This window comes from Genypterus blacodes, unplaced genomic scaffold (genome assembly GCF_046128005.1).
Source record: "Genypterus blacodes isolate CSIRO-AG114 ecotype Tasmania unplaced genomic scaffold, CSIRO-AGI_Gbla_v1 ptg000067l_1, whole genome shotgun sequence".
Lineage (NCBI taxonomy): Eukaryota > Metazoa > Chordata > Actinopteri > Ophidiiformes > Ophidiidae > Genypterus > Genypterus blacodes.
Genome location: NW_027466879.1, coordinates 8806874 through 8834242, shown reverse-complemented (window position 1 = coordinate 8834242; position 27369 = coordinate 8806874). Strand labels below are relative to the sequence as shown.

General features: G+C 42.1%; 3 protein-coding genes across 3 annotated transcripts; 2 read left to right on the top strand and 1 right to left on the bottom strand.

Annotated features, from left to right (window-relative positions):
- Positions 1–11225: 11225 nt before the first annotated feature.
- On the bottom strand, positions 11226–14065 carry psma4 (proteasome 20S subunit alpha 4). Its single transcript, XM_076156265.1, has 9 exons — positions 13955–14065; positions 13518–13543; positions 13374–13416; positions 12960–13122; positions 12784–12861; positions 12606–12694; positions 12373–12503; positions 11670–11793; positions 11226–11457 (listed from the first exon to the last, which is right to left on the bottom strand). The coding sequence occupies exons 2-9, from the start codon at positions 13518–13520 to the stop codon at positions 11303–11305; spliced, it is 786 nt and encodes a 261-aa protein (XP_076012380.1). The 5' UTR covers positions 13521–13543; positions 13955–14065; the 3' UTR covers positions 11226–11302.
- An 884-nt stretch (positions 14066–14949) lies between these two features.
- On the top strand, positions 14950–19467 carry LOC143005004 (solute carrier family 25 member 44-like). Its single transcript, XM_076156229.1, has 4 exons — positions 14950–15414; positions 16412–17091; positions 17199–17326; positions 17470–19467. The coding sequence occupies exons 1-4, from the start codon at positions 15395–15397 to the stop codon at positions 17659–17661; spliced, it is 1020 nt and encodes a 339-aa protein (XP_076012344.1). The 5' UTR covers positions 14950–15394; the 3' UTR covers positions 17662–19467.
- A 2124-nt stretch (positions 19468–21591) lies between these two features.
- Positions 21592–27248, top strand: LOC143004569 (cellular retinoic acid-binding protein 1). Its single transcript, XM_076155565.1, has 4 exons — positions 21592–21714; positions 22812–22990; positions 23491–23604; positions 26651–27248. The coding sequence occupies exons 1-4, from the start codon at positions 21645–21647 to the stop codon at positions 26699–26701; spliced, it is 414 nt and encodes a 137-aa protein (XP_076011680.1). The 5' UTR covers positions 21592–21644; the 3' UTR covers positions 26702–27248.
- The last annotated feature ends 121 nt before the right edge of the window (positions 27249–27369 follow it).

The following is a 27369-nucleotide window of genomic DNA, read 5'->3' as shown; positions in this document are numbered from 1 at the left end:
GACATGAGAGCAGGAAAAGAGGAAAATAGATAGAGATGCAAAACAGAATGAAAAAGTGTCATTAAGCAGTGAAAGATGTCCGCACAGGGTAAGAGATCTGAACTCACACTTAGGTTACAGTAATGATGGCTCTACTTTAGAATTTAAAAAACTAAAAATAAAGTTGGTATCAAAGTTTTGTATTTGTTTATTTCTCAGTTCTCTCATGCTGCATTTAAATCAAATCTTCGTAATTGATTACAACTTTGGAAGACATCTCAAAGAACCTGATCAGAGTTAACCCGAGATTTGAACCCAGGACCCTTTGTTCTAAGGAACTAAGGAAAAAGGAATAAGGAATAGTTCTTTAAATGTTATCTTGATCTGGACCAAATTGCACCTATTGTGAGTCGATCAAAGGGTCAATTTGCTAGATTTTCCACTTTCCATTCACATTGGTGTATTGGTTTTGAAGGAAACTATGGAAAAATGCCCACACACAACGTTAATGGATCATTTAAAAATTCCGGTATCCACCCCTGAATTTAAATTCCTGGGCTCCACACTTGATCAAAATCAGTTCGGAGCTGTTGTGTAATCCTGCAGGGAAAAAAAACGACGAACTAACCGGATGCATGCATAAACAAAGGCTCCTTGATGGAGGTGTTTACAAAGTGCACACCGCCATCAAACCTGCACAATCCTCTAAATGTGTTATTATATTAATAGAACATATGGCCTCACAATGTTGCAGCGTCCGCACACAGAAGACTGACGTGTTTAACTGGAACTCGCACAGCTTCCTCAATTCAAGACTTCCGATCTATAAATGAAGTAAATGGCCTTGATAAGCAGGCGTCCCTCCAGAGACGCTGCGAAGCTGACGGAGAATGTAAAGAGACCAGCAGATAGGCCGTGTGCTCTTTTGGGACATCCTAATCAGATTCGACCGCACTGTGTTATTGTGTTTGCATGCGGCTGTAACATCTGAGCTCATTATGAGGATAGTGCGTAGGGATTTCAAAGGCAGGAAGGCCTCCTCGATAACCATCACAGTGGCCGGAGCCTGCGACGTTTGCGTGCCGGTTTGGCACTGCAGCGCCTCCTGTAGGGCTTGAACAGATGTTTGGAGAGTTTTTTTTGGTCAGCTGCGAAAGTAGTCACGTGTTTCTGGGCAGCATCTCTGGAATGTAAACCTCCTACAATCCACTCATAAACAACAAGACAAAACATCACAAGATAATTTTATATCCAGTGGATTTAAGTCAATAATAATAATGATCAGGATCACTGTGGGGTTAAACCTGCTGGTGAGTCTTATTTCTCTTGAGGAATCCTGTAAATGAACCATCCTCACTCCCATTTATGAGATAAGAAGTGTGTTTGAGTTGCTGCTTATACCATTTAGTGAGAGGGGGGGTGTGTGTGTGTGCAACAATCCTTAATTTAAATCCCCATAAGACAATGCTGTGTATTTCTGCATTAAATACATTATCAGTGCACATTTTATAGCACTTTTATGTGAAGGGTGAGTCAACAGTGGACTTAAGAAATAAATGATTCTAGTATTTATGTGCAGGCTTCAATGATGACATTTGAGACAATTAAAGCTGAAATATGGTGAGGGCTAATCTTCATCTTCTTCCCAATCTGATAGACGGGTCTTTTCTCACAGTGTTAATATTACTTCAAAATGAACGTTTTATAGAAGGTGCCTAAAAGGTCATCTGTGTTTGTACATGTTTTATGATTTATTTTGTCTTCATTTGTTAGGCAGATAGATAGATAGATAGGTAGATAGATAGATAGATAGATAGATAGATAGATAGATAGATAGATAGATAGATAGATAGATAGATAGATAGATAGATAGATAGATAGATAGATAGATAGATAGATAGATAGATAGATAGATAGATAGATAGATAGATAGATAGATAGATCCTGAGGTGCAGTTCTCAGAGTTGAGGCCTTCTGTAGTTGTGGTAGATGAGTCCATCAATCACAGCACTCCAATCCAAACACAGTTTAAACACACATTCTCCTGTTCCTTATCCACTCCACAGATCCCAGGCATGGCTCTCATCTAATGGACAATAACAAGGCAGTTAATAGCAGCGAGACGTAGTTTGGTCCCACTCAGAGACAGTAAATCAATCTGTTCCAAATAAACATCAGGCTTTTACACCACTTGCTCATCCTGAAGCTTCAGACTGGAGCATGACCTTTCTAATTTATTACAATCTGGAGGGAACAGATGAAGATTCTACCTGGATATGATACAATACACTCAGAAAATCATTACACATATTTCTGCTGCTTCATTTGTCTTAAGATGTAGGTTTCCTGGAATCTCTGTGCTTGTTGACTCGTCCCGTCTGCACAGAGGAAAATCAAACATTTGAAATACAAGAAAGATGTTGTATTTGCTTGTGGCAGCTTCAATGTTTCTTTTGTGTGTTTTACTGTTTTAAGTGTTTAAACCTCCACAGGAGAATAACACAACATTTTCAGTTTGCTGGTGAATTTCAGCAGTGTGAAATATTTGTTTAAAAATGTATTCTTGGCTTCACATGTGTTCAATAAAGTATATAAAATAAATACATAATAATACAATATGAGTTAATTATAAGAGTTCAATAAAAATGACTCCGAAACACATTTTATTAATCTGTTTGGTTAAACTATGACTATAGATCTGATCTCACACACATTCTAATGGAGCTGTGTCTGTTATTGAAACATCAATCTCTCTGCTTTGCATCTCTCTCTCTCTCTCCCTTCCTCATACACACACACACACAACACACACACACACACACACAAACACACACACACACACACACACACACACACACACACACACACACACAGTTTATGCCCCATGTGTTGTATTGTATGTTGGCTTCAAGTACTTACAATTATGCACAAATCTCACTTCATGTCACTATCAAAAAAAATCCCCAAACCAAATCTCGGTATCCAGGTACATAGTCTAGATTTCATCTAATCTGATTGGATTTTCCCTGCTTGATGCATGTTCACCTGCTTGCTTGGGACAGAGATCTGATCGCAATGTGGTCAAAGGTGCTAATTCTGGCAGAAGGCATTGTGATCTTTATCCAGATCATGTATTTGGATTAACATGGAATCTCTTCATTTGCATATGAAATTGCATGTTGACTAGTTTCTATTTACAAAAGTTTAAAGGTTGTATTTTCAGAGATGCACATGTATTGCATACACACTTACTTTATCAATACCTTTGCAGCCAATCCACAAGATAATACGCCTGGTAAAGTAAATATTTCAATTCTTTGTTTTCTTATGAGACCTTAAAGTTGTCACTCATTACAATTTAAAATAACATGCCAACCATGAAGTAAAAAGGAAAACTCTGCTTTGAAGAGTTGCAGTGTCGCAATGGGAAACACTCAGCAGAGCAGAAGCGCTGAGCAGAACTAATCTCATCAAATATTAAACTCTGTTAGCAGACTCAGCTCATTCCTGTGGGATTCACTGCAGTCCGACAGTATGGATCACCCTGGAGGATCATGGGACACTTTCTACAGGAAGTGGGCCTGGAAAGAAGCCATTTTGAATTGTGTTCAGTGTCTTGGAAGATGGTTTAACTCACCATTTTGGGGGGATTCACTCATTGAAATAATTGTTTTTAAGGTTTTGGTCATACTTTATGTTGTGCCTCAGGATAACCTCAGCAAAAAATTCTGGAAAATATCCATTTTCTTTATAGGTATAGGTAATAATAATAAGTATATATAGTCATTTGCACCTCATACACGCAAGTCAGTTGATTTTCATGCGTATTTCCATTATTTACGCCCATATATCTCATTCCACACGCATCTGTCAACCCTCACATACATTAAGATGCACCAAGACTTCCGTGCATGTGTGTGCGACTGTGCGTGCGCATGCCTAAACAAATGAAGACACATAGGTAAACACGCTGCAGAGTTTGGATCAGGATGTATAATGAAGATGCTGACAAATGTTTTTAAGTTAATTTCTCAAAATCTACAGATTATACAACTGATGCTTTTGGAAAACAGCACATTTTGTCGAGCTGAGCGAACATCTTACATATACACAAGGATTTAATTTGTTGTGGAATAATATGTATGAATTAGTTATGATTTTCTTCCTCCTTGTGTGTTTGCAATTGGATTGTTTATGTTTTGTGATACTTCAGCAGCCAAACCGGCCCTCTGAGTGCTTCAGATTAAAGAAGCCTCTTTTATATTCTCACCCATGCCCCCTGGAGAGTGTGTGGGTCTGTACTCTCTGTATTAACAAATATCTGAATACAATGTAAGCCACAAAGTCATGACACATGGAGAGAACTGAAAGATCTCATCTGTTTAGGAAAGTAAGAAAGTCCCCATATCCTGCCATGACAGGATTTCACAGGCACTTTCCATTCATCTAAAAGATATAAATATTATGAAAGGAAATGACATGGCACAGCAATCTTACAGTCTCACTTCAGTTTATATACTGGAGAGGAATTTTCATGCATTAATTTGATGTAAGTACTATGCAAATACATTATATGCACCAGACACAGGTTCATAAAGAAATGTAGAAACATTTAATCGTCAATATAAAAGCTTAACTCAGCATGAAAGGGTTCAGAGTTTTACTTGCAGCAAACTCTATCAGAAATGATTTCACCATCCTCTGCGTAGAAATGTGTTTGGCCTGAATTGTATTTTGGGAAGTGGAGTTTCTGTTTTTAAGAAGGAGGTTTTTTGGGCTGTGGCAGGTGGTGCGATGAAAGGTGGGGGCAGTAAATGGGGCGGTGGAGGAGCTGAAAGAGAGAGAATGTTTTTTGGGGGGTAAAGTGAAGTGCATTACCCATGGGCGGCCAATAGGTTGCCACCATCCCATCGCTTTCCATCGCCTCCACTCAACTCCTCAAGCTGAGGCGTACTTAGCACCATTCATAATGCATGGTCACCACTGGCCCTGCACATGGGCCTGTCATGGCTCGTTCCCTTCGACAACTCAGCCCAACTCTACTTTCCCCCCAAAGAGGATGCGAATGGTTGCATAATTTAGAGGCCACCCGCTGTTTTCAAGTCTCATCTCTTATCAAAAATGTAACAGACTGAGTTTCTGGGGGAGTTTTATTTAAAGGGGGCGATGGAAGATGTTTCAGATGAGACAATGGATGAAGGCAGAGGCCAAAAGTTTTTTTTTTTTCCTGAAAATGTTTCATAAGCATGGTGATGACCAATATACTATAGTCTGATTGTTTATATGTATACATAAACAAATAATTCAAAATGTGATCCTCTACTTAAGGACTATTTAGAGTTTAAGATTGGGTCAAATATGTGAAATAAATGAAGTGAATCATCTGCATTTGTATGTTTTCATTGCTCTTTTGACGAGTTGTTATCTGGAAAGCTAGATTCTAAATGTCTCTCTCTCTCTCTCTCTCTCTGAAAGCACATGTGTGTGTGCCAGGGATCAAAGTCTAACATATTTAATAAATCAGCGTATTTCTTCAAATGGAGCCGATAAAGTCAAACAAAAGGCTCATTGAAGGAAACCGCTGCAGACAGCTGTAGTTGGGCAGGTCAAGGTGAGAGAGGTCAGTGGGAGAAGAAAGCCATGTAAGAGGGAAGAAACACCTGCTGAGTGCTGCTTCTCTGACTCCACTCTATCAAAGACAACTTATGGGCCACAAAGCATTTGTGGATATATTTATAGGTCATATAGAGTAACTTATTGTGGTGATCTGTATTTGTCACATCGGACAATAAAATGACTGCCAGAATATTGTGTGTGTTATGTTTCTGAAAGTCTTGAAAGTTTTGAGATTTAGATCGATTAAGATTACATGCACTTATAACTTCAATTATAATGCAATTAGGACAATACATTTATTGTTTCAAATATGGTGTTTACATTATCTTACATGTACCGACATTTTTCCCTTGATTTTCCCTTGTACACAGTTCAGACACATTATTGAGATAGTCAAATTAATCTGTTGTCAAACGTAATTTAAAGGCACAGACTCACTGATAATTATCACCAAACATTGCCCTACACAGATTCCAGCCTCCTCTGCTTCATAGTTTTGGTCTTAAAGTTGTTTATTTACACTATATGTGAGTCTTTGAGCGCTCAACAGGAGAAGACAGCTGTTTCCTTTTAAAAAGCTGCAGTATGTTGACTATATTCTCACTGAATGGTACAGTGACAAAGGAAATGATCAGCCAATGATTGGAAACATCCGGCAAACTAAAGACCAAAATGTGTTTTTCTCAGGAGTTGGTGGAAACCAAATCAGAACTAAAGGAGAGCACATACATTCATCAGATGGACAGAAACACGACTCCAGTGTGGTGCTAAATGTTGCTCTGTGTCTGCCACATGTCTAGATAAGGCAATTGCTTGCTTAAACAATAGTCATTACAACAAAAGGTAATTAATAGGTCACAACTGTATATGTTTGTGGAATTCTTGTGACACCTTGTGGCTGAAGTAGTAAGATATACTGGACTGGGTTTCACAACAAAGCTGACCCATGATGTGAGTGAAGAGTGTCATTTGCTACCCAAAGTTCTGCCGTGAATGTTGGACATTTCAAACTCCAAACTCCAGACTCCATATTTATATGTAAGCTCATCTAGTTGGAAAATCTAAACTTATCTTGTCAAGGTTGCTTCCATCTCTCACTGAGCTACACCACAACCAAACGGCGTCTCATCCATGACGCTGTGTGTGACTTAGTGATCACTGAGGATTCATAGCCTCCTCCCTGACAAAGACAACAAAAGCAACTTCATTCTGTCTTTCTTCTGGAATAATCGGTTTGAGAAGCCAATGTCATAAATGCGTGGTGGCATGTAAAGTGTGTGTATGTGTGTGTCTGGTTCTGATGTAAACACCTACTCGGCTCCTGCGACCTAAGAAGGAATTTAATTTCAAAATGTGAATGTTTGGCCTGAGACATAATGTACATGATAATTCAGGAACTAAAAAACACTGAAGCTGTCCATGACGAGTTGCTTTTTAACTGATCATAACAAAAGAATCACCACAACCTTTACCACAATATGAGTTGATCTCTTTAAACCAGTTTGCATTGTAGGAATAGTCACTATGAAAAGGTTGACACACATCTCACATTGCCTTTATTTGGCCTGATATTGAATTTGCATCACGCAGTTCATTTTAAATTGTCGGACTTTACTTTTTGTTTGACAAATAGTGAAAATCTAATTGAATTAGGGGGGTAACTCTGAACTCTCCAAGCCTTCCTCTCTACTCGACCCCCCTAACAACAACACAAGTCCATCAACACTGCCTTATTAGGTGAGCAGTGACGAGTGGCCATTGTTCCAAACCGGCCTCTCTGCAAGAAACAGTGGTGAAAACAAGTGATAAAAAAGGGAATGGCCCACCTGAACTGCTTACACTGTCAAGTAAACAATCAGTGACAGTATTAACAAAGCTGAGTCTGTGGTGATTTGTTGTTTCACTCCAGCCTTCCTCACTCTTTCCTTATTGCCTAGAAGTATCAGTAAATGCAGTAAACTGTTGTACATTGGCTGATGGCAGTTATTTTGTTTTATCTTGTGTTTAACTGCTCTGTTTTTACATCTTTAAGCTTCTTCTTACCAAACAAGAGAAGAAAAAAAATAGTTTGGACCCATTTATATCTGGTAGTGTTAACGTAGAATATCATATTTTATATTACAACATTGTTGAGTCACAGATAGAAACTGGATGAAACATAACAAATGCACATAATACTGCCTGTTACCACCTTTCAGATACAGATTAATGACTCTATTTAATGTTCTATATAAGTTAGTATAGCTTCATACTTTCAGAAGTACCTTGACACCCTTTACATAAAAACCCTAGTCACTTTTTGAAATAACTGTGATGTTTTTTTGGTGTGTTCAAAGTTTTACCTGTTGCCAGCATCGGCACTCAACACAACAATGAAGTTAAAACATGAAAATGACCAAAATTGGAGTTCTTCATGTGACTGCAGTGACCTGATGTTATATTAAGATGGCGTGATCCTGACCAATACCAATATACCACATAACCCACTATTATGTTCCAGGCAGCAACAGTCACTTCATATACCTCTCCATAATAGGTCATATCAAAAAGCCTTCTAATTATTGTTTACTGCAACTCTGCCTCCATTTATGGTGAAGCAGCGAGTCTGTAATATCGGGGGGAAACCCGGTAAGTCAGGATTTTGCTTTGGCTTTAAATAGGAGCTTGATTGTAAATAGTTGTCAGTAAGTAGAGTAGAACAATGTAATACTTTGTGTCCTTGTGTTTACTTTATTCTAACTGATGGTGCTGCTGTGATTTACACATCAGATCCTGCTTCTTGCCTTGAGTTTGTTTTCTCATTTTGTCGCTTGTATTGGAGGAGTGAAATGTTGACGTTAGTAACAGTTAAGAGAATTTGAAGTGAAAAATAAAAGAGACTCTTTACTTTGAGTATTTCTGCACTATTAGGCATTTTACTCCCAAATATATGATGGCACCTGTTCATGAACTGTTACAGGAGTTTATTCTACCTATACAGCTGTTTCATTTAGTTGGATAGATTTTTGCTACAAAGTTCTGCCTGTCCAATAAGCTTCCTTTGTCCACCACAGAATGGAGCCATGATGTCTGACTCGTGTTTAAAAAAAGATGTTTGCAAGCGAGAACAGATGAGGCATCGTACTGTTTCATTTATTCTAAATAAGTAACAAAAGAAAACTAAAAAGTATTGCAGGCATTTCTTAGTTTTTGAGTTCAGCGGTGGGAAACACTGCAGCTTGCATGACACACAGTCAACAGCTGTGTGTGCTGCTGCATGAGTAACCCCTTGTGGCTGGTATAGCATGTATCTTTTATCACATCTTCTCCTCCTCTTGACCTATAGAGACTCACGACACACAACACAAAGAATTCCATGTAAAAGTAACAAAGGGTTAAGATTTCTGTAGTATTTCCATCACAGCTGCATTGGGCATCATTCTATTATGGATACACAGGGATAAATTATCTGGTCTGGTCCGATCTGTGTGTTCTGGGCTCCAAATCATCACCACTTTAAGGTCTGAAGGTCTCATGGCAGCATGTCACTTGTCATGTTTAGCCTCGTATGCTAACAATGTTTGTCAGTGGGAGTGAAGGAGAGAGGGAAGATGATTGCATATGGACCCTCCCTCTGGTCCCTGTCCGCTCCGGCTCTGATACTCCCTTTTTCTGTATTCTGTTCTTCCTTCCTCACGTATCTCCTCCTCCTCCTCCTCCTGCTCCAGTATGAGCAGGATAACATACTGCCTGTCTCTTGTTTGGATAAGTTAGTGCTGGGATGTCAGCCTCAGTTCTGATGTATACCACCTGCCTTGGCCTCCAGCTGACCTCGCACTCCAGCTCCCACTACAGAGACATTCCAGTGCTTTTCTGGGGCCTTGTTTACACTGCAACAGATTACCCTGCTCTGCCTATCTGCTTCATCACAGTGGACAGTGGTGAGGCTCATCTTTGCGCCTGTCTAGGGGCGGCCCAACAGGCTTATACGGGATGAAAAGAGCAGGGGAAGGACGGCAAGTGGGCGAAACTATGTGTGGTCTCTGAGAGCAACAGGAAGACGAGCGGTGTTCAAGGCTCCACATAAAAACAAAAGCTGGATGTTAAAAAGGAATTCTTACACTATCCAAATCCTGCAAGATTCAGTAAAAAAGGGATGTGGGCGGGGTTAAATAATTAAACAGGGCATCTGTGTGCCTTTGACTTAACCCGGCCTCAGGATGGAGCAACTCCAGTCCTTCGGTTGCCAAAATCCTCCCCCACATAAAGCAGAGCACGACCAACCGCTCATGTGAAAACCATGACCTCACTACTTGAGCCCTTTAAATGAACGAGCACTGCTGATTTACACTTTAAGCCGATGTAAGATCTCCAATGAATGACATCAAATGAAAAGACAAGACATTTTCATTTGAAGCAAAGTGTTTCTCTTGAACTCAATGTATTATCTTAATCCTGAATGGACAGCATTGCATTTCTAGGAGTAAGACTTAGGCCAGTAGGAGGGTTTTCTCTTCTCTCTAGTGTTGATAAATATATAGATGCAACATAAAATAACTTTCCTACCTTCTACAGTCACGAGTGCATCTTCTTATGCAATATAGATACTTTGTATCTATCTGTTCCACTTTAAATACTGAATACCAACAAAAGGAAGTGAACATGTTGCAACACTGCTACAACCTCAAATCAACCAATCAGCTTGATCTGTTTAAGGTAAATGCATTTTCTATAAACGTTTGCATTAAAATCATGCAAATACCCTTGGATTCCTTGTCTAAATGCTCATTAAGTGACTGCAGCGAGACTTATGTTTGATTGGCCATATTAATTTGCACATGCAATACAAATTGGCCAGGTTAAACATTTCAAACACAAATGACTAAGAAACAACTTCAATTTAAAAAGTTTACAGCGAGTAATTAATGAAAACAAAGTTTGAGGTACTCAGTGTCATTGCCCTGTCATTATGTATGGTGCAGCTTTCGGTGCAACAGCTGGTTTCAGTCCAGTCGTGACCACCTACAGTGTGTTAACGAGTGCCCATTACTGATCACACACTGACAGAACACACACTCAGTCACTGTCACACACACCACCGCTGTTTGACTCCTGAAACTCATTGCATGACCTTTGCATCAGCAACTGTCTGCAGCGCAAACAGTTGAATGTGTAAAATTATTCAGAATTTTGTGTCAAACAGAAAATAGTATTGCTTGTTAAATTAGCTATATCATTTTGTAATCACTGGTTGAGTACAATCAATAGATAGCAATTGAATCCGTATTCCAGCTGAACTGTAGACTGCCACTCTCAAGACGTCTCACTATCGCCATCAAGTGGCAAGCAGCGCAGACTACACCTAAAGGGAATGAATGACACGTTTGAAAGTTAAACATGCAAATAGTTTTCTAAATGAGTCTTCTGCTTTCCCCTAAAGCTAAATCGATTAAAAGAGAAACATGGTTAATTTGCTCTGCTTTTATTTCATTGAGGATCAAGAGAATCAAAAGATAAATGCTTTGAAAGGGCATAAAAGGAGATTGTAAAGGTTGTTTGTTTGAAAAGCTCATGCTACTAAGATCAAACTACTTAGTTCTCACCTGATAATTAAGAATTTTGGGAGGAAGTCAATGACACAAATACATGCATCACTTTGAAATCTTTTAATTGGAAAAAAACAAAAACACATTACAGAACTTGATAAGAGGAGGAAAACCATTTTTTCTCATTTGTCTTTTTCTTTCTGCTCCTTCTCCTTTTTGTCTTTCTCAGCCTTGGCCTCCTCCGCCTCATGTTTCTTTATGAGTACCTCCACTTCCTTCTGTTTCAGCACCTTGATCTTGGTTTTGCCGTCCTCTCTTGTCAGGGTGGCAATCTCAACTGAAACAGTCAATGCATTGAGTTCAGAAATCATCAGGAAGAAGGAAATGCTGGAATGAAGTAAACCCTAACTACAGCCGTGTGAAGTAACAGCTTCACACACACACATGCAGTGTTACATTCACATGCCAATCTAAATGAACGTGTGGTCATATTTCACATTTCGCTAACGATGACATACACACATCCTGGACGTTGTTTTTTAACCTCACCTTTCTCTGCTGACAGCTTGCTGACGTCCATGGTTTTGTTGAGGACTTTGACGGCCAAAGCCAGAGCGGAGGACAGAGCCATCTCCCCCTCTTTGTAGTCCTGTTTCAGCATGGACACTGCAGCCTAGAGTCAAGACAATTGAGTTCAGCACAATTCACTATTTCATTACATCAGCCTGTTATTTGTTAATAAAAATGAATTACCAACTAAATACTCAATATTAAATCAAATCCAAAATATACATTTCCTAAACCCACAGTAATGGTACCAAGCAAATACAGCTTATAGCCACACAGACTCATGCCTAGGTGTGAATGAGTGAAGGAAATGTGTCGGCACGGTTACACCCCTCTGATGAAAGACGCTTTCACGTGGCGCGAGCAAACCAATCAACAACAACAAGACTGCTGAGGTGGAAAATGAGGACTTGTTTGTTTATATTTCAGAAATGGCTGTAAATTGCGTATGTCAGGGAGCTCCTCTGAGTCTGTGCTCAATCTCCTTTTTTGAGTTTCCAATGCAGCGTTCAGAGTCAATTGGATTAGATCCCAAAACACATGGCGAGTTTGGATAAGTAGCATTAGACGCAAGCTGTGTTATCCCAGCACATATTTGCATGCGTGAATACTAGAAACTCCCCAGTGGTGCCTGAAAGGTAAAAGCAGCATTACACCACCGTGATCTGTGTGGCCTCACACTTACAGCACTGTTGTTGCCGATGCAGGTCGCCTTCCAGCCTCCGTAGTTGCCACTGGGGTCGCTCTGGTAGAGCTGGAAGCCGTAGTGTTTGTCCCAGCCCATGTACAGCAGAGAAACACCAAATGGCCTCTTACCTATCAGGACAAACACACACAGGGATTTGTCATTACATCATCTGGATCCTTCATTAACATTAACGGTCTCAGCCAGGAGGAGGAGATTACTGTGCACATTACCTCCAAACTGTGTGTAGGCTTGTTTGATGTCACACAGGGCCGTCACTAACTGCTCGCAGGGAATGGGCTCCTGGTACTGCAGTAAATATCTATGAAGACAAATTTAACCTGGGTTAACACCTGAGCCAACCCTGAGCAGCAAACACCTGAGAAAGTGATTGTAGGCAGTGAAACTCACCTCTGTGCGATTAGCCGCAGCTCATTTGTCAGTACGTTGGCGTCTGATGTGATCCCAGCCACGCTGCAGGCCATGTCTCTGATAGAGCATCACACACACACACACAAGACAGTGCTGGGTTAAGGCTAAACAGTCTTTAAGTACAGATACAGAGTCTCTTTGTTAAGTTCACTCACTCGTTGAGCTTGTAGATCTTCTCAGAGAAGAAAACCTCATCAAGCAACTTGTGGATGTTGCGTCTCTCTGCTGCCAGCAGGACTCCGTCGTTTGCTAGAATCCCCAGACATGTGCCAGCGTGACCGATGGCCTCCATGGCGTACTCCACCTGATACAAGCGACCTGGAACATGCAGACACAGGGTTTATATGAGGATCTGAAGCTTTACAGGGAGCATTTACAGCATCTTCAGAGTCTGAGTTCAACAATTCACTGTCATTTCTGCATTTGGTTCATCTTTTAGGTGCACTAATAGAAATGACTTCAAGTTCTACTACATAATTTACAGTTACAGCATTAGGTTTAAGTAAAGAGAAATTAGGAAACTGATTAGACATGTTGTATTCATGAGGTTAGAAAAAGAAAGTGGCTACCTTCTGGAGAAAATATGGTTGTCCGGGAATCATATCTGCGAGACTAAACAAAACAACACAAAAACAACACATTAATAACTGTAAAGGAAACAAACAGTTGGGGTCTTAATAATGTTAAAGCATTATAATAACGGAGCCACGTACCATTTTTCACTCCAATGCACTCGGACCTGCAACACAACAGAAAAGTTGAGATAAGCCAACAACTACTAAAGTACGATTATCACCGGCAGCAATTAGTTTCATTTCAGCTTGTTTGTAAGGTCAATATACTGACATTATATGACCTTACAACTACTAACTAAAATATCTGTCAATATAGTCTCATATAGTAAATATATACAACTGCTTATTCTTAGCAGCCACAGTTTGTGACAGCTTAGCTAAGCTAAGCTAGGCTAACTTCACGGGGAAGAGAATGAATCTGCAATATCATGGCATGCTAGCGAGCTAGCAACGCGCTATCCACAACAAAATAAAGAAACGGCCTTTTCACTTGAAGGCTTTCGAAATCTAACGTTTACTATTTGAGTAGAAATAAGACGACGCCACGATAACATGTAAAAATCGTCATGTATTACCTTTGTTCAGGGAAATGCGTTCTATCCTTCCAGAACTGAGAGCTTCTCTACTTTCAATTTGGTCCTTCCTCGCGCACGCGACGAGCTCCTGTCCTGCCGTGAAGAGGCTCAGCAGCGCCCCCTTTCTGTTTGGATGAACTAAAACACCTCGTTGCGCTGAATTGTGATGTGTTAGTAGTGTGCTTAAGGGGGTTAATTTTGGAAATAGCATTTTAGAATCTAATAAACATAAACCTTATAACACACACAAATACGCAGTGCAGTTTTCTCCTCTTAATTTTGTCAGTGAGGGACAAATTACATCATACGCCTTGCATTGCCTCAGAGGGCCCACAACCAAAGCTATCAAGGAAGACTCCCAAGAAAGCAGAATGTCTACGGCAAAAGGAAGAAACCTTAGGAAAGACAATTCAAAGTGAGATTCCCTTTCATCGAACGGCCAGGTGAGCAATAGGAACCACAAGTGACGTTCATTCCCCGACCAAGAGCATTCGTAAGCCGCCTATCACCCTTTTAGGCCACTGGCCACATGTAAGCTCTGCATCATCATGCATACATCTTCAATAGGATGGCAACAAACTATCAACAGCGCATAGTGCATGTAGGGCAGTGCAAGGAGACGTCGTGAAAACGAATTGGTACACAGTGGCCTATAGCGTCAGCCCGAGGGCAGGAGCTTAACAGGTAGTGACTGAGCAGGATGTGGGGTCAGGGGTGATCGTGTATCTATGCTCTCTGGGTTGTTAGGAGTGTGTAAAGTGAATCAGCTCAGGGGCGGACCATGCCGCACGGATGATGCGCTGTAGTTTGTTGTGTGTCTACTGGGCGATAACATTTGATGTTTGATTCCATGTTTCCGGTTCGGCAAACGCAACATCAGGCACCGATCCGTCCTGCCAGTCAGGCAGATGACAGCGCAATCTCCGTACTCTTGTCATCCGTTTGATTTGTGAAGGATCGGAGCCGCAGGGCCGGCAGCAGCGCTGTTCGGTCCTATGTCGGACCTTGATAGCTTCTCATTCTAATCACCAACAGTATCTCTCAACCATATTACTTTTGGTAAACATTGTAACTCCTCCCTTAACGCGTAACTGTTCCCAGATCCTTTACGTGTCAGCGTGAGAGTACGTTTTCAGCTAAATAGTAATAACAAAAATCCGAAATCTACATGAACAACAAATGCAGGCAATCATGACGTGCACATGACGATGTACACCGTAGAAGAAGAAGCTGTGGGGTTGGTATTGGCTGCTGCGCCGTGATGGTAGTTTGAATGGGAACAGGAAGCTACAGACTACTATATAAGTAGTTAGCCAGCGGCTTCTTATGATGACACCTCGGTCTGACCGCACTCAGGAGTCTCCCTGAAAGGTTTTTATCTTCACCAACTGCTGGCATGGTGCTGCAGACCCGGGCACCTCTGAGGACGTGACTAAAAACATGAGCATCTGTCCTGAGAGGTACGTCGAGGCTTTGCTAAACCGAGTTCACACCGACGATAGCGCCATATGACTTACCGTCGAGCTAGGCTAACGTGCTAACACAGGTTAAACCACAACAACATGGCCACCAAACCGACACGACGCAAATGGTTATAGCTGTTTAGCTCTTTAAATGGACGGGATAGTGTTCCAGCACAGGTGTGCTTTCTGTGCTCCTCTCCCTCTGTTGGGAACACAGTGTCCTCTAGCCGATGTGTTCACTTCTAACCTGTGTTTACCAGCAGGGCAAAGCAAGACGACATTGTCTTTTTATTTTTTTACTGATACGGCTCGTAAGTTAACGTTGTGCGTCATCGTTGGCTCGTGTAGGAAGTCACAGTTTGACCGTGGAACATTCTCGCACACTGATTAAACAGACAGACGCTGCTCAGTGTGAAGACATTATTCCGTCAAGCCCCTCTCAGATACACGGTGCTTCAAATATGTGCTGAACGTCTTAAGAGAGCTGCAGGAAGCATACAGTAGCCACACACGCACAAACACGGGTATCCATAAGTTTCTCTCCACTACATCTGTATGAACGGCCCTTTAGTTCAACTTTCACGGGGAGGGTCCTCGTTAAACAAAGATTCGATGGGATTTAAGCCATTGTGTTTCTTGGACGCTGTAATGCTCCGCCCGAAACACCGCCATCTAGAGGCCCTGCAGGTGTAGGACATCTCAAAGGTGGTTTAGAATAAGAAACAACAATTCATTTAAACGGAGTAAAATGCATTAAATGTGCCTCCGTACTTGATCTTGTTGGAAGAAATATTCAATAATTTTTTTTTAAATATAGAGAAAGCTTAAAAACCTACTCTTGACGCTAAACAACAACATACAATTGCCAAACGCTACTCGTGTAACAATAATGATGATAATGATAACAACCGCCACTTCTATGTTAGTAACTCTGGTCCACTCTGTGTGTCTGCTGTAGACTAGTAAGAACTCTTTAATATTTTGTTTTTGTCAGGCTCAGTCTGGATCCGGATCATTCTGATGAGGACGCTCCCACAGCCGATAAGATGCAGGAGAAGAGGAACATCCAGATCATCGAATGGGAGGATCTGGACAAAAGGAAGTTCTACTCCTTCGGGGTGTTCATGACGATGGCAATCCGGGCCACCGTCTACCCAGCAACACTAATCCGCACTCGGCTGCAGGTACAGAGAGGCAGGTCCCTCTACAACGGCACCTTCGACGCCTTCTTCAAGATCTTGCAGACAGAGGGTGTGCGAGGCCTGTATCGGGGTTTCATGGTCAACACCTTCACACTAATCTCAGGACAGGCGTACATCACCACCTATGAAATGGTGAGGACGTACGTCGCCCAGTATTCCGATAGAAACACGGTCAAATCGCTGGTGGCGGGCGGCTCTGCCTCCTTGGTGGCACAGAGCATCACCGTCCCCATAGACGTGGTCTCTCAGCAGCTGATGATGCAGGGCCAAGGGGGGCACCTGACCCGCTTTCGGCTCGGAACCGAAGCGGAGTTGGGGAAAACTAAAAGAGTATTCGGCCAAACCAGGAACATAATAGCTCAGATTTTTGCCGCTGACGGTTTCGCCGGCTTCTACAGGGGATATGTGGCGTCCTTATTGACCTACATCCCAAACAGCGCCGTCTGGTGGCCTTTCTATCATTTTTATGCCGGTAAGTGGGAATGAATTTGTTCTCGTTATGCGTTTAATCGATTTAAATCCATTGTCTGTTTAGCTCTGTGCCTCTGTACATAATCTTGTGTTAATGTTGTGTAACAGAGCAGCTCTCCAAAATGGCTCCCAGTGACTGCCCTCATCTGCTTCTGCAAGCCACAGCTGGACCCCTCGCCGCCGCTACTGCCTCCACCGTCACCAACCCCATGGATGTGGTCCGAGCTCGAGTACAGGTAGCAACCGTCTCCATCCATCAGGATTGTGTGCTGTCTATAGTGCTTTATTCAAGTTAAAGCTCAACCAGAACTCTAAAGTGTATCGCTGTTTTCTACCTAATTATCATATTTTACAATCCGTGTTTGTGTGTTTTGTTCAGGTTGAAGGTAGGCATTCCATCACTGAGACCTTCAAGCAGCTGGTTGCGGAGGAAGGCTGTTGGGGATTGACCAAAGGACTGTCGGCACGCATCATAGCATCCACACCCACCGCCGTTGTCATGGTGGTGGGATATGAAACACTGAAGAAGTTGAGTTTGCGACCTGAGCTGGTGGACTCCAGGCACTGGTAGAAGAGAACGGGACAGACAGGATGATGAACTGTGTGCCAGTCTGTCTGAAAGGACGGGGAGAAGGGATGTTTTGCCTTGATCTGACATTTATGGGAGCAAAATGGAAATAATAGGGTAGTTTGACCATTTTTAAGACTAAACCCTGTGTAGAAGATGGGACAACATGACCCCTAACACTCATAGATAGATAGTATCAAATCTGAATGCTGCTGCCAAACAGATGTTCTTCATCAACAGCTGTCACTAAGTTGTTTGTCCTCTGGTGGTTTTACAGGATGTACAGTATTTATGTATTCAGTCAGCATATTAAGAGTTAATGTAACAATCTGAGCTCCACTGTTCTATGCAAACATCGGTGGGGTTGTGAACGGTGGACGCTCTCTCTCGGTTCTGTGTCAAATCTCCCGTCAGGTTCTTGCTTCAGTATGAAACAGTCACTTGTCTCTTTGTCCAAACCGGTTTTAGTTTGTTTCCGGTATTGGTTTTTTTTTCTTTTTGAAGTTGCTGCCTTCATTGTGAATAAGGATTTGCTCCCCGTTTTGTTTTTACCTGCCGAGTGTGTGTGCACAAGCTGTTTTTAAATTATATCATAATGTGACCACCCTAGTGTTTTTGTACTGCAGGCACCGGTGTGTGTGTGTGTGTGTGTGTGTGTGTGTGTGTGTGTGTGTGTGTGTGTGTGTGTGTGTGTGTGTGTGTGTGTGTGTGTGTGTGTGTGTGTGTGTGTGTGTGTGTGTGTGTGTGTGTGTGTGTGTGTGTGTGTGTGTGTGTGTGTGTGTGTGTGTGTGTGTGTGTGTGTGTGTGTGTGTGTGTGTGTGTGTGTGTGTGTGTGTGTGAGAGTGAGAGTGAGATATCATACAGCTGTCCAGATGCTGCACACATGGAGAGCCTCAATAAATGACGACAGAGTCCACACACAAACACACACGCGATTTGCGGAGCTTAATAACACACAGCCTTACCTGCATTATGGAAGACACTGCGGTGGTTAAGTGAGTTAGTATCTTGTTTGAGAGTATTTGCATGGTGACAGCTGAAGTGTGTGTGAAAGAGTAGCTGGAAGAGGGAAGGAGCCGCTTCCCTGCTGTGACTAAATGTTTGTGTGCAATATTGCAGATACTTTTATCCCTGTCAACACATGTGATTGTATATTTCCTGTACAGTGAGAAGAACACAGATTTATTGTACAACAACACAGGACATCTACTATTTATTTTGTTATTCCATTTTTTTTAAACTTGAGGTTAGAGTGCTGATGACCACAGGGTACTGCAGACCTACATTGTATCACGTGTGTCTGTCTTATGCTTATTTAGTCACCATGGAGCTTTAGGTTTGTTGGCTTTCAGGGTGAAGCCGTTAGGTCTCAGGAGGAAGAACCCACTGTTTGTGCTGCACATGAGTTATTTAAAGTTGTAACCGACGGTGTAAGTGTGTGTTGATCCACAGTGTGATTCATGTGTTGTGGCTGCACAGGAACGGATGAGGAGGAGGGGGAGAGGCTGCTGCACACAGGAAACAGGTTTATTTACTGTCAATGATTAAGATTCAGATGCTGTGGTTTGTCAAAACACATTTGCAGGCGTCGACACACACACTGGCTCTCACTCGGGGGGGATTGTTTTATTTTGAATGCCTTAATTTGGACAGAAGTGTCTCTTATCTCCCTTAACTCTAATCACCCTGGCTCACTGCAGTCTGTGTTGTACAGTATGGAATCCACGGGTTTGCTCTTTGTGTCATATTCATCCTGTTGCAATAAGACACTGTTTAAAGATGACTTTCAAATAATTCATTGTTGGATGTTGAATTTTAGGAAATTTTAATTTGAATATTATTGAATTTAAGTATGAATGAGGATTAAAGGTTAATAACAGTGGTAGACTAGAAAGGGTTAATACTGTTTGTAAATATGTTGTTTTTACAAGAAATGAGCAAACTACTGTATACTAATCAAGTATTTGGTCAGTTTGGGTGTTGAATGTCGACACGCCTAAGTGTGTGAATAAAATGATGTCACTGTCAAGTTGCTAAATGTGAGTTAAAACACATAATAAAAACGTCCAATTTGTGATGAATGCAATCTAAAGGTTAAAGAAAGAACCCCTTATTGATTGGAAGGGGAAAAAAGCTCTTATTTTACAATCTTGGATAAACACACATTGGCAATTTTTACACTAAAATCAAGCATCTGCCAAAAGTCAAATATTTATAGACAGATCTGTGTGACGGCATAGACCGGCAGCGGCAGAGATCAAGTCAATACGGTGCCGTCTGTCCCTCGGGGAGTTCACTGTGCACTTTGGAGGGGAGAGCGTGATTTAGTGGCCTCAGAAGCTAATGTGTTTTCTTGCTGTTCTAATAACCGTGAGGCGTCCATACGTCTTATCTAAGGTGACACCAAAGGTCACATCTCATTAAGCTAGTTAGGTCATGAAATGAAAAGATCTACTGAGGCAAAGTCACCTTGATTCAGATCCTGTTTTCTCCTGAACATTCTGTCATATTGGACCAGAAAAACCGATGAGACCTGTTTAAGACATGTTAGAGAATTAAATGTACACAAATGTACAAATTTAAAGCCTTTACACACAAATACCTGACCAGGAAAATGTGAAAAGTGGCATTTTACTGATCAGGGCCACAGATGGCAGAAGACAATCTAATCACTGGACTCATTTCCTTTTGCTCCTCCCCTTTCTGAACACAGATTCTCACTTTCCCTTTTGGAAATAAAACCTCCCAAAGACCAACAGACACGTAGTGATGAATGAAGCAAACAAGGCGGCCTGATTCAGAGGGTGGAAGGTGACTTGAAGCTGATACTTGCTGGTGGGAAGATGGAGAGCTCCCTGCACGCCTCTCTACATTCATTATCAACGCTGTCTGGGAGGCACTTTGTCACAATGACTGATGAAGAGCTGTCAGAAAGGGAACAAATCTGACTTGGCCGGGGTTATGGGAGGGGCCTCTCATTCTCATGGGATGTGATGGTGTGTGTGTGTGTGTGGGTGTGTGTAGGAAAGGAGGTGGGATGGTCGACTCCATTGGAATCGTATTGTAATGCTTTGTAGTGTAATCATCTTTACAACTGGAGCCAAAAACTGCACTAAAGAGCCACAAGAGACAAAAAGGCAATAAAAAGAGGCGCTTTGGTTTTCTACAGATTAAGGTGGAACTAAATGTGTTCAACCACCTGGTGTGAGACAATAAATGATCCTAAAAAAGGAGATGAAAAAGTGGTATGATCCTTTCCCCAGCTGTGCAAACTACTGAGCACTACTGAGGAATATGATGGATGGAGGGAAACTCCAGAGTTGCTCATTTACAAACTGCTTATGTTCCATTCATGTTATTTTAATGTCAACATGTTCATTTGGTTACATTTATTATAGCCTATCAAATAACGTCTATTGTGCTTCGGCTCCTACAACGTTTCATGTGTAACATTCCCTCATCGTTTTGTTATCAGACACTATAACACAACTCGGCTGCAAAGCCTTTGGAGAACAATCTTCCATTGAGTTACTTTTGGAATTGGACACACTTTTCCAGAATGTTGTTGCTTTTAGAGTGGGAGTGACCAGGGAACCTTCTGACTACACTGTAGAGAGGGACAGTGCAGAGAAGGGGGAGGCAGTACGTGTTTCATGCTAAATGGCTGAATTAATAATCAATAGACACAATGTTTGTCTATTTCCTCATAATCAGCTAATCAATTAATGTCACATCATTCTAGTAATAGTTCCATCTGAGCTTGTATGAGAATAAACCGTGTGTGTGTGTGTGTGTGTGTGTGTGAGGAGGAGATCCTAAGGGGCTAAGTCTGCTGTATGGGATGATTACACAGGGGGAGAGGGAGGAGAGAGGGAGGGAGAGAGTTGGCAAAAGGGAGCGTAGAGGAAGGAGAGGAGACAGATGACAGGAGGGAGAGGCAGACGCACACACGCACACACACACACACACACACAGCTCACAGAGAAATGCCTAATTTTGGAGGAAACTGGAAAATGAAAAGCAGTGATAATTTTGAGGAGCTGCTGAAAACACTGGGTGAGGAAAAAATGAACCTTTGATTGTTTTAATGCTTGAATGTAAGAATGTGAGATGAGTTTGATTTGACTGAATGTTCCTGTGAGAGGCTGATTCTCTGCACTGGAGATCATCTTACCTTGACTACACACATCTTACTGCAATGGCTGGTTAAGTGAGTGCATGTTGAGGTGCCTGGGGAAGCTACATTGTTGAAAAAATAATTGAAAATGCAGAATGACCTCTTAATAGTAGACTGCACAGTAATTCCAAACAAGGAGAGGAAGAAAGGGGAAAGAGAGCAGCACATAGTAAACCAGCTCACTTGTCCGATAAAGGGTTAAATATATGAATATTACTCTCCATTATCTGACCCATACTTTCATTTATTATTGCGGCTGCACATTGCTTTTTCATTCAGAGCTGCCGCAGGAGACAGATGACACATCGAAGTGTGTTTAAGTAGAAAACACTGCTTGCTTGTGCCGTCTCTCTGTGTGTGAAGTGTAGCTGTGAGACAGAAAAGGGTTAATCTCAGCGTCCCTCTCTCATCACCGCATCGCATCCACCATTCTCTGTAACATCTGGTGAGAAGCATCTTAGCCTGTAGGAGTCATTAGGCATGGAAACAGGAAGACCTAACTCTCGCACACAGACAGAGATGTGAGGCGACGGGCGAGTCAGATGATTAAAGTGTGTGTTACTGTTGGATCAGAACCTCGACATTCTTGCACAAAAATGCAATGACTGGCTATTTTTGTACACCAGCGCAGTGTGAGGTTACACACAGAGCTCATCAAGAGAAACCAAATCGCTTCTTGGTTTTAAAAGGGGTTGATTGATAAGTTCTGAGCTAGGGGTGTCGTAGTTATTACTTTTCATCCCATCCCAGTTTCATGTATGTCTGATATGCTGTTATCCTCTTAAACCAAAATTATTCACTCTTAAGCCCTTTGCATGATTGTGAAGAGAGTGTAGGGTGTGTAGTATTCTAGTCCAAACCACAATCAGTACAGTTACAACTACAATTCAGTTCAATTCTTGCCACAACAAAGGTTATCTCATATCAATGGACCCTCTTATACTTGCACTACAGGTAGGTGTGTTTGTGTTCTCAGGTGTGAATGCCATGCTGAGGAGGGTAGCAGTGGTGGCTGCGTCTAAGCCCCATGTGGAGATCAGGCAGAACGGGGAGCACTTCTACATCAAGACCTCCACCACGGTCAGAACCACGGAGATCAACTTCCTCATCGGCGAGGAGTTCAATGAAGAAACGGTGGATGGCAGGAAGTGTAAGGTAAATTGTGACGCTTGCTTGTTGGACCAGATGGATCCCAGGTTCCACCACAGCCTGAACTTGAGCCTTTATGAATCAGGGCAGAGTTTCAGCTGATACTCCACCCAAAGTGAGAAAAACCCAAAGCTAGATCTTTGCTCACACACTGATCTGCCACAGGAAAAATGCTTTCAAAGACCTATGACCTCTCCAGTTTCCTCCACCATCAAAAATATGTGCGTTAGGTCATTGCTCATGACCGAGGCACTAGGTAGTAGATCTGGAGTCGGCCCCCTGATACCGCCCACTGCTGCTAATGTTAGGATGAGTTCAATGCAGAGGACAAAGCTCCTCAAGTTAACAATAACACTTAAGACTTAATGATGGCACAGAAATAATGACACACTCCACATTGATCCCTCCAAACTCTGACAACCTGTTTGATGAAACTAATAAAAGAACCCAAAAAGTAGCAAATGTAATGAAAGATAAAGATTTACGATCTTTCTCTCCTTCTACAGAGTTTGGCCACTTGGGAATCTGAAAACAAGATGTACTGCAAACAGACCCTCCTGAACGGGAACGGCCCAAAGACCTTTTGGAGCCGAGAACTCAGAGGGGATGAACTCATACTGGTGAGTGGCTTTGAATGTTCCCCAGACCAGAAATATGTGACAGGAAAGAAGGAGAGCACCTCTAGAAACTGAGAGTGTCTCATGGCCAGAGACAGTCAAATGATTCACTTTCTCACATCTGGATTTACAGCTGCCTGGCCTGAACTTCATCCTTTTCTCCACTGACTTAGAAGAACAAAGTGTTTTCTCAACCTCTTCCTGTTAAAGTTGAAACTTATTGGTTTAGCTTTGATGCACAAACCTGACTCCCAAAAGACTTCAGGACTTCAAAACACTCAAATCATGTCCAAATGTTTTTCTAAACCAACAATTGAATCTGCTGGGGTAAAGCACAGATTTGGAACATGGCAGTCCTCTACAATGGGTGGTTATACTCTGTGGACAGGGTTAAAAAGCTGTGATCCTCTTGGCTCATCACACTGAGGAAGAGTCAGAACACAATGAATCCCACTGTCACCTCAAGCAGATCCATGCACAGATGTTTGGAACACAGACAGTGTGTTCAGTGATCAGTGTGCGTAACCACACAGGCCTTTGCTCCATTCTGTTTGGGAGGAAACATTCTGATGGCCACCTGATGACACTGTCCTTTCCTTCCTGTACCAGATCAATAATGGAGTGTGTGAACAGGACTGTGGGTCTCCTGCCACCCTCAGCCCTGAGTAGGATGAGGAGAGATAGATAATGGATGGAGGGATGAAAAGGAAAAACAGCTTCGAGGGAATTTCCATTTTAGAATTTGTATTTTTCTGTTACAGATTTGTGTCTTTTCATACCGTTTCTTTTTTGGGGATTCACATATTGAAGTCAGCACATGAATACTTTAACATTTCCGGAGAATATTCCTCTCCTCCTATTAGTTCTTTGAGTGATGAGATTTGCTTTCATTTTAAGAGCAAATCTGCTGCACACGGGTTGCGTGATACAGAGGAAAGACACAAAGGGCTTAGAGTCAGCCATCACTCAGTACAGCTCAGGTGCCATTGGTAGAAACACCTTTTCAAACATTCCACAAGGATGCCTCAGTGGAATATAGAATCCCGCTGCTGCTACCCTGGTACAGTTTAACGTTTCATTACCATGTGTTAGAGCTGCATATCACACTGCACTTCACCTTCTTACATCCACCAAACACACGTCTGTCTCCTGTTCAGATGACTGAGAAAACACTGTTTCTTTCCTGTAAACATCTGGGGCCGCTTCAATTTATTGGCCAGATGTACAACAAAGCAAAGTGTCCTATAACCACTGAGTCCAGTTTGAGTGTGATGAGAATATTTCCTCCTCCTCTCACTGGGGCTAACCTGAGTGGAAAACATTTTAGAGGAACTGTGCTTTGAACAAGGTGGAATCTGTTTTTGCTCAAGATAAAGGGCATGTGTGCGTACGTGTGTGTGTGTGTTAGAGTGATAGGCTGTAATCTGATAAGCATGTGGGTTTGAGTCATTGGAAATGTCTTGATCTGTTGGAGGTTGTGGGTGATAGCAGTAATGAGGGAAAGGTCTGATCTATTCCCCGCTTTCACCACATTCCTCCCTCACTTCGTTTAATGGCTTCAATTGTTTAGAGTTGAGAAGATCTGAGGCCAAGCAGTGACTACATCCAGGGTCAGAGGAGAATGAAGTGTTGATGCAGTGATCTGTTTGAGTCTCAAACTGCAGGCCAACATGTCGCAGTCGCAAACGTCAGCTAACCTCAATTTAAAGCTGCAGCATGTTACTTATTCCGACTGCATTGTGGGACAATAATCTGCAGGTTACAGACGAATTGAGTGTGAATGTCTCATCTTGGACACAACCTGCAAACTCACCTCATTATGTTGAACGATCAGTAATGAGAGCCGATCAGGACTAAGTAGGGCCATGATAGGTTGCCTGAGAATAACCCTTGACTTTTAGATGGTTTGAGTCAAAACGTGTCGGTACACTCCAGGTGGACAGTGGCAGGTGTGGACAAAGAGAGAGAGAGTGGTGTCTTCTCTAACTGGTCATTTGGGATATTTGTCCCTGGTAAACAGCGGAACAGGAGCTCACGCCTGCTTGTGCCCCTCCCCCATCTGTTCACTGCGGAACCGTCTGCACTAGAAACAAAAATATGCACGTAAACTGGAATCAAAGCCGATGAGATGAGACCCTGGGGACAAACGGACGGATGTGGGGCTTAATGAAGATGTGTGCCGTCTCGCTGGGCTCACTCTGATCTAAGGCTGTGAAGTTCATTTCATAATGATCTACAGTCAAAGAGGAATCGGGGGAGAGAATCACTTTAACTGTTCATCTACTCGTCTGTGCAAGCAACGTCCCATCTTTGTTGAAGACAAACGCTGCAGGCACAATGGCTGCTTAAACACTAGACTGGAGCCAGGGGAAAGTGTGTGAGTGAGTGTGTGCGTGGGGGGGATTCTGTGTCCTCTGAGCTTTCATTGGCCTCATTGATCATGTGGCTGAAAATGCCAATGGACCCTGGTGTTACCTCCAGTTAATGTCTCCCCAGGCATCGTGCCACGAGCCAGATGGAGTCGGCTGGGCTCCATTTTTGTTTTACAGAGCAGGCCTGCAACCAGCTAATGATGACGTGTGGCTCAACTTCATTTCGCCACATAGCGACACCCCTGAGACCGCCGTTAATCATCGTACAGATACATCCAGGCCTAACCTAGGGCATCGAACATTCTCTCCCTATTTTATGCCGTCTTTGCCACAATTTAGGAGACAGCAGGAAATGTGAGGACAAGGGATTTTATCTTGAAGAGATGTGTGTTATATATGAAAGTGTCAAATCTGATGAGTGATTGCTAAATTGGTGTGTAAAATACAATCTGATTTTAAATTTCCAAGACACAAAACGTGTCCATAAGCATTTAGTCGAGTAAGCCGATCTGAACCCAGTGTGGAGGCACTGGGGGTACTTATTGTTTCTGAACTCAAACCGCCTCACAGCCAAGTATGAGGTCATCACTCCCCTGAATAACTACAGCATTCAGACAACCATTGGCAATTGTTGCGAAAGATGAAATCATTCTACTCTGCTCTCCATCTTGTTTCAGATCTTCGGGGCTGACGATGTGGTCTGCACGCGAGTCTACGTACGAGCATAGCCGAGTTCCTGCAACAAACACACATCCTCGTAGATACACACCACTCTGCACAGACACACAAATACAAATGCTTTTGTATATTTCAGAGATCACACTTCCAGTTGTGTATCACTCCTTTTTTTGGATTACATTTTTTTTCCAGCTTTGGGAATAAAAAGTGTGGTTCTGTTTTGGAATATTTCTCAGTGAATGCACATTGATATCTAAGGGACAATATTCAAAACATAGACTGATATTTTGGGCTATTTTGTTGAAAGTAACTATTATCGTATGTAAACGATAGCAGAAGAGGAAAAGTCTATGCTAGGTTTCGGTCTATTCAAAGGATTGTTTAATGCCAAACACCATACTACACTTGTGTACAACATCATAAAAGTCAAGAGAAGACATGGCAAGAGTGTAGAGACAGTAAACAGGGTACAAACAACGTCTTAACGCACAATCAGCTTCCTGCAACACCTTATATATATAAAAAATAAAATCCCAAGTAATAAACTGTTCCAAGATTGTCTGTAGCTGGTTGTGTTTCTGATCGCTGCCTTTTAAGGAGCACCCGGAGAAATATGGACCATGGGCTTTGAAGGAGTTTCTGATCTGCGCTTCAATGCCATATTTTTGTGTTTTCAAATGTGTCAGGTGTCAAACCATATATATGTGTGTGTGGTGTA

Bases quoted from the DNA above. Each gene is read 5' to 3' on its own strand.
- LOC143004569 (XM_076155565.1), top strand. From the start codon at position 21,645: ATGCCTAATTTTGGAGGAAACTGGAAAATGAAAAGCAGTGATAATTTT. The intron at 22,991-23,490 runs GTAAATTGTGAC...CTCCTTCTACAG, and splicing joins TGGATGGCAGGAAGTGTAAG to AGTTTGGCCACTTGGGAATC. The intron at 23,605-26,650 runs GTGAGTGGCTTT...ATCTTGTTTCAG, and splicing joins GAGGGGATGAACTCATACTG to ATCTTCGGGGCTGACGATGT.
- LOC143005004 (XM_076156229.1), top strand. From the start codon at position 15,395: ATGAGCATCTGTCCTGAGAG. The intron at 15,415-16,411 runs GTACGTCGAGGC...TGTTTTTGTCAG, and splicing joins ATGAGCATCTGTCCTGAGAG to GCTCAGTCTGGATCCGGATC. The intron at 17,327-17,469 runs GTAGCAACCGTC...TGTTTTGTTCAG, and splicing joins TGGTCCGAGCTCGAGTACAG to GTTGAAGGTAGGCATTCCAT.
- psma4 (XM_076156265.1), bottom strand. The intron at 11,794-12,372 runs GTAAGTGTGAGG...TCTTGACTCTAG, and splicing joins GCATCGGCAACAACAGTGCT to GCTGCAGTGTCCATGCTGAA. The intron at 11,458-11,669 runs GTGAGGTTAAAA...TGACTGTTTCAG, and splicing joins CAAGCTGTCAGCAGAGAAAG to TTGAGATTGCCACCCTGACA.